At 48.3% G+C, this 18195-nt stretch overlaps 1 protein-coding gene across 1 annotated transcript in view; it reads right to left on the reverse strand.

Annotated features, from left to right (window-relative positions):
• Nucleotides 1–4009: 4009 nt before the first annotated feature.
• The window catches only part of LOC129384484 (uncharacterized), an 87476-nt gene continuing 73290 nt past the window's right edge, over nt 4010–18195 (reverse strand). Inside the window, exon 4 of the mRNA XM_055069977.1 lies at nt 4010–4252. Within this exon, the coding sequence (XP_054925952.1) occupies nt 4127–4252 (126 nt within the window). The 3' untranslated portion in view covers nt 4010–4126. The remainder of the gene's footprint in view (nt 4253–18195) is intronic.

Raw genomic sequence — 18195 nt, forward strand, 5'->3', positions numbered from 1 at the left:
TACCGCTTATTGTGTATGCGCCGTGCGAAGTGAAGTGTAGCTGATTTCAAATCGCTAAGGCCAGCATTGAACTATAAGAGCAGTTTCGTTCGACCTAATTGCTTACATTTCAGTTCAGGTCCGCCGGTGGCGAGGGCACGAACTCGACGGCGCCAGGTTAACCTTCGCTGAACAGGATCGACATTGGCTCAAACTTCGTGGGCACAACTTGAGAGGGTTAAACTTGTGCTTTTCAACTTGGTAGGCGTGCTTGACTCATTTGGAGCTCGATTAATTATATATACAAGTGAAGACGCTGTCGCTATTGTGTTATCCGTTCGACGGCCGATCGCGAGGGGTTCGATCGAACGATGGTCGGCACGCTAATTTTGCTGGTGCCTTCGACAAGAAAGTCTGTCGCAGTACAATTCGCGGGTTTTTCGTTCATTTATTCATGAAAGGCGGCAACCACTTGGCTCATGGTGCAGTTCGAACAACTCAGACGATGCCCTTGCCGCTTTCTCTTTTAAAGGGGAGTTGCGGTCTTATATTACGCACGTTTTCGGAACCGCACTGACGTCTAGCTACCAGTAGAGTTTCAACGCGGTACACGGCATGATTGTTTGCAGCAGCACGAATCCGAGCGCATTTTTTTTTTCGGGGGACTTCCCGGCGTGCTGCCACGTGTGCGACCCCTCCAAAACGTTTCGCGACTAATTTGCTAGGGCAGGGCGCGTGCGCCGTCGCGCCATGAGAGAGGCGGATCGGCAAATACGGCGTCGATTATAGGAACGCTAGAGGAGAGATGCTGGTAGAATTTGCAGAAAGGAATGAGTTCCTAATAATAAACACCTTTTTCAGGAAGCGTAGCAAGAGAAAGTGGTCGTGGAGAAGCCCTAATGGTGAAACAAGAAATGAAATCGACTTCATACTTTCTGCTGATCCCAGCATAGTGCATGATGTAGAAGGGATAAGTAGGGTAAAGTGCAGTGATAATAGGCTAGTGAGGGCTAGGATTCACCTGAATTTGAAGAGGAAACGAGCTAAATTGGTCATCAAGAAACAGGCCCACCTAGTTGCAGTAAGGCTAAAAACAGACAAATTCAGGCTGGTACTTGCCAACAAATATGCTGCCTTAGAACAGAGATGATGATGACATAGAGCTAATGAATAAAGCCGTAACTAGGTTGGCTTCAGAGGCAGCAACTGAAGTGGGAGGCAATGTACCAAGGCAAGCAGTAGGCAAGCTCTCCCAAGCAACAAAGGACCTAATAAAAGAACGACAAAAAATAAAAGTGTCCAATTCAAGCGATACGATAGAATTCGCGGAACTGTTAAAACTGATCAACAAGACGAAAATAAGGGTTATTTGAAACTATAACGCGAGAAAGACTGAAGTAGCCGCAAAAAATGGACGCAGCCTGAAATCGGTGAGAAAGAAACTTGGGATAGGACAAACCAAGGTAAATGCACTGAAAGACAAGCAGGGTAATATCAATGAGCAAACTTGAAGATATATTAAAAGCTGCGAAAGAATTCCATACTGACCTATACAACACCGAGTGGAGTCAGCATACCTCAATTAGAAACAGTAATGAGCAGGATATCATCGGCATTTGTGAGATTAGATGAACTGGTAAGGCTTATACATTGCTGAAGAACGGACATATCCTCTGCTATAGAGGTCTCCTAGATAAGGAGCAATACAGTGTAGGATTCCTAATTCATAAGTACATAGCGTCCTCCCACCCTCCTATGACCAGCGATGAGGTAAGAAGGGCCGTGCAGGACATGAAACGAGGAGGAGCGGCAGGAGAAGGTGGAACAACAGTCGATTTAATCAAAGACGGAGGAGACATAATGCTTGAAAGACTGGCGGCTCTTTATACGAAGTGTCTATCGACTGCAAAGGTCCCAGATAACTTGATGAATGCAAACATTCATCCAGTTATCCACACGAAAGGGGACGTTAAAGAATTGAAAAATTATAGACCCATTAGCTTACTCCTAGTACTATATAAAATATTTACGAAAATAATCTCCAATAAAATAAGGGCAACACTGCACTTTAGTCAGCCAAGAGAACAGGCTGGCTTCAGGAAGGGATACTCTACAATGGATCACATCCATAATATCAATCAGGTTATCGCGAAATCCATAGAGTACAATCAGCCTCTCGACATGGCTTTTATAGATTATGAAAAGGCATTTGATTCAGTGCGGAATACTAGCAGTCATAGAGGCATTAAGTGATCAAGCAGTACAGAACGCTTATGTAAATAGCGTGGAAAATATCTATAGAGGTTCTACAGCTACCTTAATTCTACACAAGAAAAGTAAGAAGAAAGCTATAAAGAAAGGGGTCAGACAGGGAGACACAATCTCTATAATGTTATCAATTGCGTGCATGGAAGAAGTATTCAAGTTATTAAACTGCGAAGGCTTAGGAGTAAGGATCGACGGCGAACATCTCAGCGACCTTCAATTTGCCGATGACACCGTTCTATTCAGCAACAATGCAGACGAGTTACAACAAACGATTGAGGACCTTAACAGAGGGAGTGTAAGAGTGCGGTTTAAGTTTAATATGCAGAAGACAAAGATAATGATAAATAGCCGGGCAAAGGAACAAGAGTTCAGGATCACCAGTCGGCCAGTAGAGTCTGTGAATGAGTACGTTTACTTAGGTCAATTAATCACAGAGAACCCTGAGAATTATATTAACAGAAGAATAAAAAGGATTGGATCACATACGGCAGAGATTGCCAGCTCCTGATTGGAAGCTTACCGTTATCACTGAACAGGAAGGTGCACAATCAATGCATTTGAGCAGTGCTGACAATATGGGGCAGAAACTTAGAGACTGACAGAGAAGCTTGAGAACAAGTTAAGGACCGTGCAAAGAGTGACGGAACGAAGATTCCTAGGCATAACCTTAAGAGACAGAAAGAGAGCGGTTTGGGTCAGAGAGCAAAAATTTATAGACGATATTCTAATTGACATTAAAATAAAAAATGGAGCTGGGCAGGTCATGTAATGTGCCGGTTAGATAACCGTTGGACCATTAGGGTAACAGAATGGTTACCAAGAGAAGAAAAACGCAATCGAGGACGACAAAAGACTAGGAGCGATGAAATTAGAAAATTCGGGGGCGCTAGTTGGGATCGGTTGGCGCAGGACAGGGGTAAGTGGAGATCGCAGGAAGAGGCCTTCGTCCTGCAGTGGACATAAAACAGGCTGATTATGATGATGATGATGATTTTATTGCGCGCGCTCATAGAACAAACACAAGTATGACAAACCTAGCTTTTCAACAAGAACCTAAAAATTGCCTTGCTTGACAATTTGTGAACGTGCTTTGTAGCTAAACATTCATCTTGTTATTTGCAGTGAACTAGTTTGACGCCAACTGAACGAACCAGATGGCATTTCTATACTCTCTGCTATGTGTGGTTAATTTGACTTTTGAGCCCAGTATTACCGCACGATATGCCGAAAATTTGGTCTTGCGTGCCGAATTAATAAAAAAGTGGTACCTCTCATTTCATTGATATTACCCAGACTGGTCTCCTATCGTCAGTTATCTTATTTATGTGTCATTAGTTTGATCTGAGCATAGCAGAATGCAAATTAGTAGTGCTAATGTGCTCGGCGCCGCACAAGCGTGTGGATTGACTATGACTTCCGCTTCTTCCGTAAATACAGACGAAACTTGCAGCGCTATGGAAAGAACTTGACTGATGTTTTGTAGCAAATTGGTACGTCTGACTGGATACAGAATTAGTGGCTCAGTGACTACGGCGTTGTGGTGCTGAACACGCGTTCAGCTGCCGTGATTCTTGCTTTGCAGTTGCGCATTACGCAACTGGCTCCTGCGTGCACTTAGACGTACACAGTAAATATGGGCCGGTTGTGACAACCCCTCCAATCCTGCAGATTCATGTCGTTTGCCCATAAATTGAGGAATGTGGTGCCACTTCCATTTGGGAATAGTACTCTCCGTTCTTGACTTCCTACTGTAATCAATAGATATTTTATTGAAAAAGATGTACATTGAAATACATTTTCGCATCTCCGATTCAGTTCTTAGCAACACTTCATTATCACGCATCCTAACTTGGTCGGCGGACACAATGGCGTGTCGAAGTCACTGCATTCCTTTGCGTACGCTGCTGAGCAGCGGAAATTGGTCCCGGTCCTGGCAGGTGCAGTTGGAGTCGTCCAGTTCGATGTGGTCCACGTACAGGCACCTGGCCACCTTCCCTTTCTTTGCCTGCACAACGAGAGAACAACGAAAGTAGCCTTTTTTTCCAGTTTTTTTTCTCTTATTTAGTTGCAGTTCGCACCCGCCCGACAAGCGATGCCACTGAGAAATGTTCTAGCTGAACGTTTCATTGTATGCACGTTGAAAAAAAAAAACTCGCTGTGCTTCGAGGTGCTCGAATGCACAACGTTCATAACATTGTGCAACGCTTTGTGTGAAGCTTCAGGGGGCTCAAATGTAGGCTCAACTTCTCGTACCAAACATAGGTATTCGTCTATACGAAAACACTTTCATAACTCTGCGTCGTAGAAAACGAAGCTGTAGTGAAAGTAGTCGAAGGCACGGTTGCACTGAGGGCAACATAGCGGCGAGACTCCGCAGACTGGCCTAGGCAGCACGACCACAGGACTCTCACGGTGACACGTCCGTCCATAGGCATTGTGTCGACAAGAAAAAATGGTTTCTCGCGAGTCCTCTGTAGCTCTCAACTTAATGTAGGTATCTTAAAAAAAAAATTATACTTAAATTGGCAGCTAAGATGACGCTATTATTATGCTGAGTTTCATTTGCTTACCTTAATTAGGTACCTCGCAGTGAAGTGGTAAACGTTACAGAATACCCTCTGCTGTCAATACATGACCAATTCCTTCGGACCTTTCAGCCACCATACTAAACCATACATTTTCAGAAAATTTCACAGCCACATCTAGCCCACATATGCCAAGTACAAAGCACTTTAACTATGTTACCATGCCCTCCTTAATTGTTGCTCCATCCAGTGTCAGTAAGCTTACTGATGGACTATACATTCATTCTTCTCCCGGATACGATTGTATTAACTCGAAATTCCGAAAAAACACTTCAGATTATTCTTCCATCATACTATCCAAACTTTTCCAGCAATCCCTTGTACATTGTACGCTACCTAATGAGTGGAAAATAGGCAAAGTGATTCCAGTGTATAAATCCGGAAGCAAAGCATGCCCTAATTATTATCGTCCAATCTCTCTCACCAGCACGTGCTGCAAAATCCCCGAACATTTTATTTTTAGCAACCTGGTTAATTTCCCTGAATCGAACTCCTTTTTTACGTCAGCACAACGCTGCTTTCTAAAATCTAACTCCTGTGAAACCCAATTCTTGACAAATCCTCACTAGCTGATTCTATATTCTTAGATTTTCCAAACGCATTCGACAGGGTGTGTCACAAACTATTGCTTCACAAACTAAAACAACTTAACATTGACGGTAACCTTTTGAAATGGATTGAGTGTTTTCTTCTCAACCGCTTGTAATTTGTTTGTGCTAACGGCATTAACTTCAGTTTCACAGAGGTAAGTTCAGCTGTTCCACAGGGTACCGACCTTGGACCTCTATTGTTTCTAATTTGCATTAATGATCTTCCCTCGCTTATCAACTCCCATATCCATCTGTTCGCTGATGATTGCGTCATATCCAGAGAAATTTCCAATGCTAACGATATTGAATTACTAGAGTCGGACCTTACCACTGTAGGGAACTGGTGCAATGAATGGTTAATGGAACTAAATATTAACAAATGCAAAGTCATGCATGTGCCTAGGAAAACATGTACCATACCATCGTACTACATTAAGATCATGTCGTTGAAATCAGCTTCTTCATATAAATATCTTGGTGTTTACATCACTTCTAATCTCAGCTGGTCTCTTCATACTGAGACCATAATTAAAAAGGCTAATCGCATGCTTGGCTACCTTTGCCGCAACTTTTTAAACGTACCTACTGTTACGTTTCGCCTCCGACGTGCGGTAATGCCGGCGCGGATGCAGCGGACGCCGGGGCTTCGTTCACAGCGACGGACATTTTGGCCAATTCAGCGCTGTCCCAACCCAGTTGAAGAACACAACAGGAAGTTTCAGTCTGTCGTATTTTGGGACGTTGTTTCTGTAGTTCTGTTGCCTGTAGTTCTGTTGCCTGTAGTTCTATTGCCTGTAGTTCTATTGTCTGTAGTTCTGTTGTCTGCAGTGTGACGTCCTGTAGTAGAATGTTCTGCAGTTCTTCATCAATATTTAATTAAAAATTGACAGATACCTCCTTAAGGCTATGTAAATTTGTTAGTACAATAAAGAAAAAAAATTAAAAAAAACGACCCTGTCGAGAACTCGAACTTGCGACCTCACGATTCTGAGCCCGGTACCTTACCACTACACCACTCCTACCATGTCTTCCGAGCGTACATTTTGGCCATGTCGATAGTATGATGCGCTGATGTTTACATTTGCATTTTAAGAGTCAAGATCCGCTATCACTTCACCGCGTCCCCTGCCGCATCTCTAGAAGAGCAAAAGTGTTGTTACCATCGACAGGTACATCGTGGAGTGCTAGAACATCAATATTGATGTACGATGTCCATATTAAATAAGAAAATCAGAAATAGACAACGGTGACTGCTGGGGCTGTTACTGCTAATTTCGACAGTTGTCTCTCGTTCTTTACACTTTTGAGCGCGCACATAATTCATGCGTTCAATGCAAAATAGCTACATAAACATTCGTGGATGAGTGTTCTTTCTGACAGCATACTGGTTTCTCACCGCAGCGCTGTACCAAAATAATGAGACCAGAGCGAAACAGCTTTTCACGCAACCTTGAGGAACAACCCAAGACTTCCTTTTCGCTTCGCAAAAGCTTATGCAATATTTCTGGGAAATAAACTAATGTGTCAGTGTAACGGCACATTTAAGTGCACAGGCCTGTGTGCCACATCTTACCAAATAAAGTAAAATGGATACGCAGCCATTCCCGCAGATGGTATGATTTTGATGAGGCCAGTATGGCGTTGCTAGTGCCTCGTCGTAAGGCACAATTATAACAATTGGCCACGTCGACTTTAATACCGGTGTCGGTGCTATAATCATTGCCGGCTTCAGAGAAGCACGATTGAATACCGTGCAAGAAAAAAGTACAGGTGCTATCATCATTGCCGGCTTCAGAGAAGCACGATTGAATACCGTGCAAGAAAAAAGTACAGTGTACACCTCCAATGCGAAGCTGACATACAATTTTAAAGCGTCGCGACGGAACGCGCTTCTGTCGAGGCGTCAGAACTTATGTCGCTGCGACAAAAAGTAGCACATTTCTGTGTAGTCCCGACAGAGAGTTCCTGTTGCGACGTCAGAACCGCTGTTGCGATAAAAAGCTGTTGTTGCGACTTCATACACTCTTGTGGTCGCGACAGAACGTTTCTGTTGGGACAGCAGAACTCTTGGCCGTCGCGACCGAGTGTTTCTGTTGCGACGTCAGAATTGCTGTCGTAAAGTCAGTCGCTGTCACGACAGAAATCTGTTGTGACTACAGAATTCTTGTCACGACAGAACGTTTTTGTTGCGACTTCAGAACTCTTCGTCATCGCGACAGAATCTTTCTGTCGTAACGTCAGAATCGCTGTCCCAATAGAAAGCTGTTGTGACTACATAACTCTTGTTGTCGTGACCGAAAGTTTCTGTTGCAACTTTAGAACACTTCGTCTTCGCGACAGAATCTTTCTATTGCGACGACAGAATTTCTGTCGTAACGTCAGAATCGCTGTCACGATAGAAAGCTGTTGTAACGACTTCAGAACTCTTTTTGACGCCACCGAGGGTTTCTGTTGCGACATCCGAATTTCTGTCGTAACGTCAGAAATGTCTGTCGCAACTACAGAAACATCAGGAACTTCTGTCGTACAACAGAAATTTCTGTAGTCGCGACAGAAATTTCTGTAGTTGCGACAAGAATTCCTGTTGTCTTTTTCAACTGGAAACGCCTCTTGCTATGCGCGTTCAGGCATGTTTCAATGCCACGTGTCTTCGTGTGTGTGTGTGAGTGTGCATGTTGGTGCCCACGCTTGTCAAAGCGCGGCAGCCGGGGAGAGGAGCTCCCCAACTGTGAAGCGAGGAGGTCTGACCGGCGCCGGCACGGCGGATGCGTCACTTGTTGTCTCAATGTGTCCGTGCGCCGCCATCACGGGCGCCTCTCCCGAGCCGTTCCTTCTTGCCCTCGACTCCGAGAGTATAAAAGCAGCTGCCCCCGGACGCCAAGAGAGAGGCTTCGATTTCTTCTGTCGAGTAACGTGGTCTCCCGTTTCTCCACTTCGGTCGACCGGACCGGCCGCTCTTTTGCGATGCTAGAATGAACAAGTTGTTCTGTTAGCAGTCGACTCATCCTTTGCCAGGACCTTCGGATGCTTCCAGCTGTGCCCCAGGCCGCCAGGCCAACGCTACCCTTGGGGCTTCCGACCCATTTGCAACACTACTCATTTGAAACTTTCGTTATATAAAACTTTAGTACAACCCAAAATCGTATACGCGACTCCGGTATGGGACCCTGCTCATGAAAATATAATCACGGACCTCGAAATGGTTCAAATAACTTTGTACGTTTCATTCTTGCTAACTACAACCGCACAGCGACTATAACTAACATGAAATCTAATCTTTGCCTCCCATCGCTGGAATCTCGCAGAAAAGTGTCTCGTATTTCCCTCTTCCACAAGTTGTACCATCATCATACTCTACGGGATCACCTCATTCTCCATCCAATTTATGTACCCGTCGCATTGATCATCTGTACAAAGTCGGCATTGTGTCACGCAACACCAAAGTTTTTCGCAATCATTCCTGCCGCTAACCTCCAGTGACTGGAACCATCTTCCCACCGAAGTTGCAGACCTTATTAATTATGAACAGTTCCGTGAATCCATTACTAATATTGTATATAGACGGTGGTATGGTCGTCAATTAACCTTGTGTAAACTGATTTTAGGCGCGACGCTCATGTCGTAGTATTTTCTGGAAGACACGCGGGCTCCTGTGGTCACAGGAGTCCGCATGTCTTCCAGAAAGTACTACAACATGAGCGTCGCGCATAAAATCAGTTTACACAAGGTTCGTTGACGACCAGACAACGGTTACCACCATCCATAACATTCAAGGAACTTCGGATATATGCAAGCACGTCGGTCGCTTACGCAGCAGCCTGTCTAGTCCTTTCCACCTCATGGCTTTCATGGGGCACTATAGACACCAGTCCTGTGCACAGGCCACTGATTGGTGCTGGTGCTCCTTTTGGCAACTTCTGGAACTCTGCAACTCTGCAACTCTGGAACCTTCAACGACTGATGTATAAAAGCCGAAACGCTTGACCCGTTGAGCAGATTCCGACAATCGCCGACTATGTTCGCCGCTATCGTTCTGCTTTCGGTGTAACTTATCTTTGCGGGCACAGGTTCGCCCAATAAAAAGTTAGTTTCGTAATTCACAGCTTTGCCTGCTGTGTTCTTCCCTGTCACTGCCAGGTTACATCTGGTGGAGGTGCTTCATCGTTTACGTTCCGGACCCTCACAAAGATATGTGCAGAAAGCCCCAACGGGAAATGCAATACCAGTGTCGGCCCGGATCATCGAGTAGGCCGGAGATTACAAAACTTGCCCCTAGAGCACGCTTTTATGCCAGCGCAAAGTAGAAAAATCAACACCAAGTCAGGAGCAACGATGACAACAGCGTCTCCATCAAAGATAGTGCTTGAGCAACCCAAGCAGCAACCTACATTCCGTAGAGATTCATCGGGAGACCCGCAGACCTGGCTCGAGACATTCGAGACGGAGTCAGCCTACCACAAGGGAAACCCTGAATGCAAGTTGCGTCGCGTTTATTTTTCGTTGCGAGAGCCCGCCAGGACGTAATTCAAAGATCGAGTCCTCGTTACGGATATGGCACTTGTTCTGCAGCGAGTTCCTGGATACTTTCATAAGCGTCGTCAGAAGAGAAAGGGCAGAACTTCTGCGACAAGCCCGAGCGCAGCACCCTAACAAGAACGTCGCGGTGTTCACAGAAGAGAGGACTCGCCTTTTTCATCACGCCAATCCGGAAATGTCTGAAGACAAGAAAGCACGTCTTCACATGCGCAGTCTAAGACAAGGACTCTTCGCCGGAATGATGCGCAACCCACTCAACACCGTAGCAAAGTTTATTTAGAGACCACGACGATTGAGAAGACGTTAGAACTGCGCTCCCGGCAATTCAACCGCCGTTCAATTTCAGACTCTGCAGATGTTCAAGCCCTCTGCTCAGACGACTGGCGGGAGACAATAAAACAAAACTACAAGATATGTTCCCTACGACTCAGCCCCAGATAGATTCAATTTCTGACATCGTCTGCCAAGAGCTCCAGCAATCACTGCGTGTTCCTGATGCGCCGCGTGCTCAGCCAGAAGCAATGAGGTGCGCCGCCGTCGCCGGCCGTAAGGCTACTGCTCCGCACCCGCACCATGGCGCGGTAACACCACAGTTCCATCGTCCAGCGACGTCGCCGCCAGCACGCCCACCCATCTCCTAGCGCAGCATTCCAAGGAAGAGCGACGCTCGTCGCTCCCCCGACCGCCGTCCGCTGTGCTATCACTGCGGAGAAACGGACCACGCCTATCGTCGGTATGGTCTGGTATAAGTAACTTTAGTGGTTCCTGAAGGTCAACCCTAGGTTGACGCTGGCCGCTCCCACGTTGGGACTGTCAGGCCGAGCCCTTCAGCCACATCGCGGGCTTTCTTGACTGCCCGTGAAAGCAAGAAAGGACTTCGCGTAGACGAGAGAGGTGAGTGGTGAAATCAGGGGAGAATACCACGTCGTCTAACTAACACAAGCGCGTCTTTCATTTGAGGCCTCGTAGAATATTGTCCATCAGCTTTTCGAATGTCGCGGGCGCATTGCAGAGGCCGAATGGCATTACTGTCAACTCATACAGGCCATAAGGCGTAATGAAAGCTGTCTTCGAGCAGTCGGATTAATCCACTGGCACTTGCCAATAGCCCGATCGCAAGTCCAAGGAAGAAAAGAATTCGGCACCATGAAGACAATTCAGGGCGTCATTTATGCGCGGTAGAGGATAGACATCTTTTCCTGTAATCTTGTTGACGCGATGATAGTCCATACAGAAACGAATCAAGCCATCTTTTTTATTAATGTGTACTACGCGAGATGACCAAGGGCTGCAGGATGGCTTGGTAACAGCACGTTTAAGCATTTCTTCAACTTGCTCGGTGATGTCACGACCCTCGGTGGATGACACGCGGTACGGACGCTGGCGTAACGGCGCGTGATGTCCCGTACCAATGTGGTGAGAGACGGTACTTGTGCGGCCTAATGATGCTTTGTTACAGTCAAAAGAGGCGCGAAAATCATTTGAAATAGTAATAAGCCTCTCACGTTGTGTCGGCTTGAGCTCATCGGCAATAGCGCGACAAAAAATATCCGGTGATACTCGGTTAGATGGCACATGGGGTGTCAGTGCTGTTACGTTGGCAGTATCCACGTGGGCGGGAACAGGGAAATGCGCAATAACGTCGGTGTCCACAATCTGGATGGTACCAATCGTCTCGCCACAGTGCAAAGCCAAAGTTTAGGAATTTGGGTTAGAAATCAGTATTTCTGCAGCACCACGGTGAACCGTGAGGAGGGCAAAAGGCAACAACATATGCTGGCGGCGAATGAAGACGGCAGCGGGTTAAAACATGACCGTCGCTTCGGCAAGCGATGCGCATGAAAGAGGGACAAATACAGCACTGTGAGGTGGAACGTCAGTATCTGAAGCTACACAGATCCTGCTAACATCATGAACTTGAAAGTCGTGAGATGGCAAATCGCACAGAACGGAGAACTGAACCTCAGCACGTGCACAGTCAATGATGGCGTGATGGCGCGACAGATGCTCCCACGATGTGAATCACATCGTGGGAGCAACAAGTTAACACAAAGAAATCAAGCGAATACAATATGTCTCGAATCAGCACCCTGGCAGCGCACATAGCGATTGGCTGAATTTGTTGTGCACTGGCTGTTCTAAGCAATAGTACCGAAGGGATCATGGTCACTATCCGTAATGCACGACAAAGCCTCTCACTAATCACGGATACAGCAGCACCTGTATCGACGAGAGCAAGAGATTAGATGCCATCAAAGGACACTTCAATAACGTTAGCGGGGGAAAAACGAGGACTTTGATGTTCCGACGATGACGCAGTTCGTGCCTCGGGAACTGCGGAAATCAGTTTCCGCCTCAGTAGTACTGGCACTGGGCCTACGACGCATGGCTTAGAGTGAGCGCCGACGCGGGCAAGGCGAGCGACGAGTACCGTAGAGCTGTGACTGCGGCGCTGGTATGTCATCAGCAGCGTACACTTCCGGTGGTGGTCGTTGAGGCATACGGAATGGTCGGAAGCCGGAGCTGGGTGGTCGCGGGGTGCCCACGAAGGCCGGCTAGCGCCGGCGGCAGAAGTGCGCTACATGTCCCCGTGTACCGCAGGCATAGCATACTGGGCGGTTGTCAGCAGTGCGCCAAGGATTTGTACCCTGCTGCTGTGCGCTGAAAAGGGAGCCGCCGGCTGGCGAGGTGAAGTCGGAGGAGAGAACACCGGCGGGAGAGGCGCTGAAGGCGGAGGAGAGTATCCCGGCAGACGAGGCGCCCGTGCAACGGCTTCAGCATACGTCAGAGGCGCGGCCACGACAGCCGGCTGACACGGAGGTGGAAGAGCTTCGGTCACTTGCTCTTGAATTACCTGTCGGATAACTGGAGCCAAATATTGAGAAGGCTTCTCCGTGGTCGGCAAAATCGAGAGCTGTCGTGCGACCTCCTCGCGCACAAATTGTTTTATTTGCGTCAGCAAAGTTGTGTGGTTGTCGCCAATAAGCAATGTTGCTAATCTTCCATAGGCGGTGGGCGCCGAGCTAAGATGCGTTGTTTCCGTGGCTGGTCAAATCTTTGGCACAAATTGATAACTTCGCCCACGGTACGCGGATCCTTCGCTTACAACGTCTGAAAGGGGTCCTCATCAATGCCTTTCCTAATGTGCTTAATCTTGTCCTGTTCCGCCATTGACAGATTCACGCGCTTACACAGGTCAGTGACATCTTCGATGTAACTTGTGTAAGTTTCACGGTGATGTTGCGCACGCTCCCCTAAGCTTTGTTCTGCGCGAAGCTTGCGCACAGTGGGGCGCCCGAACACTTCTGCGAAACTTGTCTCGAATGTGCTCCACGTTGTGAAATCATGCTCGTGGTTTCGAAACCAGAGGTTCGCGACACCGGTTAAGTAAAACAGCACGTTGTGCAACTTGGTGACGTCGTCCCACTTCTTATGCTGGGTCACCCGTTCGTAGGATGACAACCAATCCTCCACATCATGATCATCGGCGCCGCTAGAGATGCCAGGATCCCGCTGGCGCAACGCACCGGAAACGATGACCGCCGAAGGCTGTGGTGCATCTTCCTGGGTGGTTTCGTCAGGCATGGTCGCACCAGTCGGTAGCGTCCGGCTTCGGAGTTCCTATTTCCGAGGGTACCCCGCAGTTCCACTAAATGAAATGGGTTTTATTGCAGCTTGTTCGAGGGATCGGAGGTAGCTCTCGATCACGAGTCCGAGCACTTCGCTACAGCAGCCCGAGCTCGGATATCGCGCCCCAGCGGTGGCAGCCCACACAATGCCCCATGCATATTACCCACTACAATATATATATATATATATATATATATATATATATATATATATATATATAGATAGATAGATAGATAGATAGATAGATATTGTGACGTCACAGTTAAGGGCCGACCTTTATTGAGCGTGAGAGACGCGGCGAAAGGCCCTCCGCCCAGTTCACTATGATGATGCGACTACCCGCACGATGAAGAGGTGGAGCACACATGATGATGATAATGTACAGATGGTAAAGAAGTGCACAAAACATGCCCACACTAATTTCCCCCGCGCGAGAGCGGCCATCCTGGCCGCAGTCTAGAGGTACGGGAAACAGCGCTGAAGGGCTTCATACGAGAACCGTAGACCACTTCGGTGGAGTGGCGACTGTGGTCAGTTGAGCGAACAACAGGGGTCACACGATAATTAAAGGGAGAAGTCGATTCCAGGACCGTGTATGGGCCAATAATGCGGGACTGAAACTTCTCGCACAACCCAGGAGTGCGAGCAGATTGGGTCCATAGCAGCACTTCATCGACGGGCTGGTAAAAAACTACGCGATGAGATGCGTCATAATGATACGTGCGATCCTGTTGTCTGGCTTCGGTGTTGAAGCGGGCACGCTGGCGACAATGGTCAAGGCGGGAAACATATTCTTCGCAGGAAGATGGAGATGGACTGACAGGGGGAGAAAAGAAAGAACTTGGCGGACGGTCATAAGAAATGTAGAATGGCGAGTAACCGGTTGTGCGCTTAACGGCGGTGTTATACTCGAAGGTGATGAATGGCGAAATTGCGTACCAGTTTTTGTGACGTGGTTCAATATAGGCGGCTGTCACTTCAGAGAGCGTACGATGAAACCGCTCAGTCAGGCCGTTGGCCTGAGGATGATAACCTGAAGTAGTCTTGTGAGTTGTGCCAGAGGCTCTGAGCACTTCGCCTACAAGATCTGAAAGAAATGTCTTTCCGCGGTCGCTCAGAAGAACACGAGGGGCGTCGTGACGCAGGATTATGGCTTGAAGAATGAAGGTAGCAACTTCGGAAGCAGATGCAGAACTGACACAAGCTGTTTCGGCATAGTGCGTGAGGTGGTCGACGGCTGCAACTATCCATCGACTACCGGCTGGAGTCATGGGAAGTAGCCCATAGAGATCAATGCCAACAACCTCGAATGGTTCCGCAGGACACGAGACCGGTAGTAGCTGCCCGGCAGGAGCTGATGCTGGCCGCTTTCGATGCTGACAAATGACGCAGGAAGAGGCGTATCTCGCCACACTGGTAGACAGGCCAGGCCAGTAGAAGCGGCTTCTTATGCGGTCGTAAGTTTTCTGTATGCCAAGGTAGCCAGCAGTCAAATCGTCATGAAAGGCCTGAAAGACACGAGCACGAAGGCAGCGAGGCAGTACGGGCACCCAGCGTTGTCCGTCAGGATGATGGATGTGGTGGTACAGCACGGAGTTTTGTAGCTTGAATTGTGTCAGCTGTCGACGGAGCCTGGCGTTAGGCGGGGGCGAAGCTCCACGAAGGCGGTCTATAATACGTAGACAGTACGAATCGGTGAGTTGTTGAGGCGAAAATGATTCATGGTTGTCCGAATGGAGATGGTCAAGAGTGGTCAAGGGCAAAATCGCCGTTGAAGAGACGTCAGGGATTATGTCCCTGGAGGTGGCTGCGGAGTCACTGATGAGTGCGGCTGTAGGAAGCGGGCAGTGAGAAAGAGCGTCTGCGTCATGGTGCTTTTTACAAGACTTGTAGGTGATCTCAAAGTCATATTCTTGCAGACGAACAATCCAGCAACCAAGACGTCCTGACAAGTTCTTCAGTGTTGAGAGCAAACATAAGGCGTGATGGTCCGTAACGATGGTAAAATGCCGGCCGTGGAGATTATGGCGAAACTTCTGGACGGACCAAGCGACGGCTAGACATTCCTGGGCGGTGATAGTATAGTTCTTCTCGGCAGGTGTAAGTACGCGGCTTGCGTATGCAACGACTCTCTCACCCAAACAGGTGTCTCCATAAAGGAGGACAGCACCAATTCCATGGCCGCTAGCATCCGTGTGCAAGAGTGTGGGTGCAGTCTCATCAAAACAATACAGGAAGGGTTCAGATGTGAGGGCGCCCTTCAGCTGGTCAAAGGCAAATTCACATTCCGGTGACCACACAAAGGGAGCACCAGAACGAAGTAGGTTGTGTAAAGGAGGAGCTATAGAGGCGAAGTCGCGTATAAATCGGCAAAAATAGGAAGCGATGCCAAGGACTCTGCGTAGTTTTTTTTGTCTTTTCTGGTCAAGGAAAGCAAAGTAACGCCAAAATTTTGTTGGGATCAGGTCGAATACGATCCTTCATCACAATGTGACCTAACACCTTGATCGTCTTGCTTGCAAAACGGCACTTTTCGCTGTTGAGCTGAAGACCAGCGTTAGCGAGGTATGTGAGAACCTCATCCAGACGTTGCAGGTGCACGAAAAAGTCGATGAGAAAATAATGATATCGTCCAGATAGCACAAGCATGTTTTCCACTTCAGGCCGCGCAGAACAGTGTCAATCATGAGCTCAAAATTTGCGGGAGCATTGCAGGGGCCGAAGGGCACGGCGTTGAACTCGTAAAGGCCATCTTTGGTTGCAAACGCTGGCTTTTTTTGTCCTCTTCGTGCATCGGAATTTGCCAGTAACCTGAACGCAGATGGAGGCTCCAGAAGTACTCGGCACCTTGCAGAGAATCGAGGGCATCGTCAATGCGAGGCATAGGGTATACATCTTTGCGCGTAATCTTGTTGAGCGCTCGGTAATCGACCCGAAATCGCACGGAGCCATCTTTCTTTTTGACCAAAACGATGTGAGACAACCAAGAGCTAGCCGAGGGGCGGATTATCTCACGTTGCAGCATGTCGGCGACATTTTCTTCAATAATCTTGGGCTCGGCTAGAGACACGCGATACGGCCGGCGACGTATGATGGATCTGCTGTCTGTCCTAACGTGATGCGTTGTGAAGGACGTCTGGCCCAATGTCGAAGAATGGGCTTCGAATGAAGTTGCATGCCTCTTCAACAAACTAAGTAGCTGTTGCGTCAGCGAAGGGGTCATATCGGGGCTGATTACGGCTGCAAGAGCGGAGGTAGAGGGAGAATGTCCAGCATAAGCGATTTCAGGGGTAACCGCCTTAAGGGGAACGACACAGAGAGGCTCGGAATCAACAACGCAAGCCAAAGTGGCGCTTTTAGGAAGGAGAATTTTCCCGGGTGTTGTGTTTCTTGCGGCGAGAAGCGCAGAACCATTGGTAAGTCTAACTAGGCCTGATAGAATGGCTATCCCTTTTGTGGAACAACGCGTAGAAGGTAACACTAACGCATCTCCATGGTCGGTGACGTTGGACGTGATAGTCAGAATTTGCTGAGAGCCTGGAGGGAGCTCGGTATCTTCTGCAGCGAGCAGATGAAGTGGCTGGTACTCTTCATTGCCAAGCGAATAATCAGTGTCTGTCATATGTGCGACACGTTGCCTACAACATTTAGCAGCAGAAGCAGAGGCAAGGAAATTCCAGCCTAAAATGAGCTGGTGGAAGCGTGGCGACAGCACAGCAAACTGTACGTGGTGGATAATGCCGTCGATCACAACACGCACAGTACAAAATGCGGAAGGGCGAATAGAGTTCCCTTGAGCTGCAACGAGCAATGGTCCATCGCGAGGCGTTGTAACTTTTCTGAGACGCTTACACAAATCAGCATTTTTAACAGATAATGCGGCACCAGTGTCCACCAAAGCTTCAAGTTGCACACCCTCAACGAACACAGACATCATATTACCAGGGCGTGCTGGAGGAATTGCAGTACTGTCGGTAAATGCAGTTTTTCCTCCGAAAACAGCATTACTTAGTTTTCCGGGTGACGGTCAGAGGTGAACGTGGTAGGGCGGAGCGGTGACGAGGTGTGGCGGAAGGGCGAAGGTGAGCGGCGTCTGGTGCTGCGGTAACCATCCGATGTCTCCGTTGTTGCGGGCGGAGATATGAAACGGCGCGGAGGGGATGCGTAACGGCGGTTTTGAGAAGGTACCCCAGCAGAACACGCATCGCATTCACTCGCGTCGTGCCCGCGACGCTCATCTTATTGGCGCTAGCGGCAAAAACGTGATGTGTGGCCACGATAACCAGAGTACTAGCATATAGGGCGAGAAGGTCGCCAAGGCGGGTAGTAGGGGCCGGTCGATGCGCTGGGAGATAGTGCGGTCAGATGGGGTAATGAAGGCTCAAGTGGTATTGAGGAGGCATTGGCTGGTAGATCGACACCAACCGGTGTGTATTTAGGTAGATACAGCGTTGAACGGACGCCGGTTGGAAGCGCGGTAGCAAACTGGGCGTATGTTGGCAGGGAGCGAGGAGCAGGAGGGTCAACATGCGCAGAGAAAGTGATGGACGCGAGCTCCTCCTTGATGACGTCGCGCAACGCTGCATTAGAAGGCTGAGGAGGAAGCA

This window comes from Dermacentor andersoni, chromosome 9 (genome assembly GCF_023375885.2).
Source record: "Dermacentor andersoni chromosome 9, qqDerAnde1_hic_scaffold, whole genome shotgun sequence".
Classification (NCBI taxonomy): Eukaryota; Metazoa; Arthropoda; class Arachnida; order Ixodida; family Ixodidae; genus Dermacentor; species Dermacentor andersoni.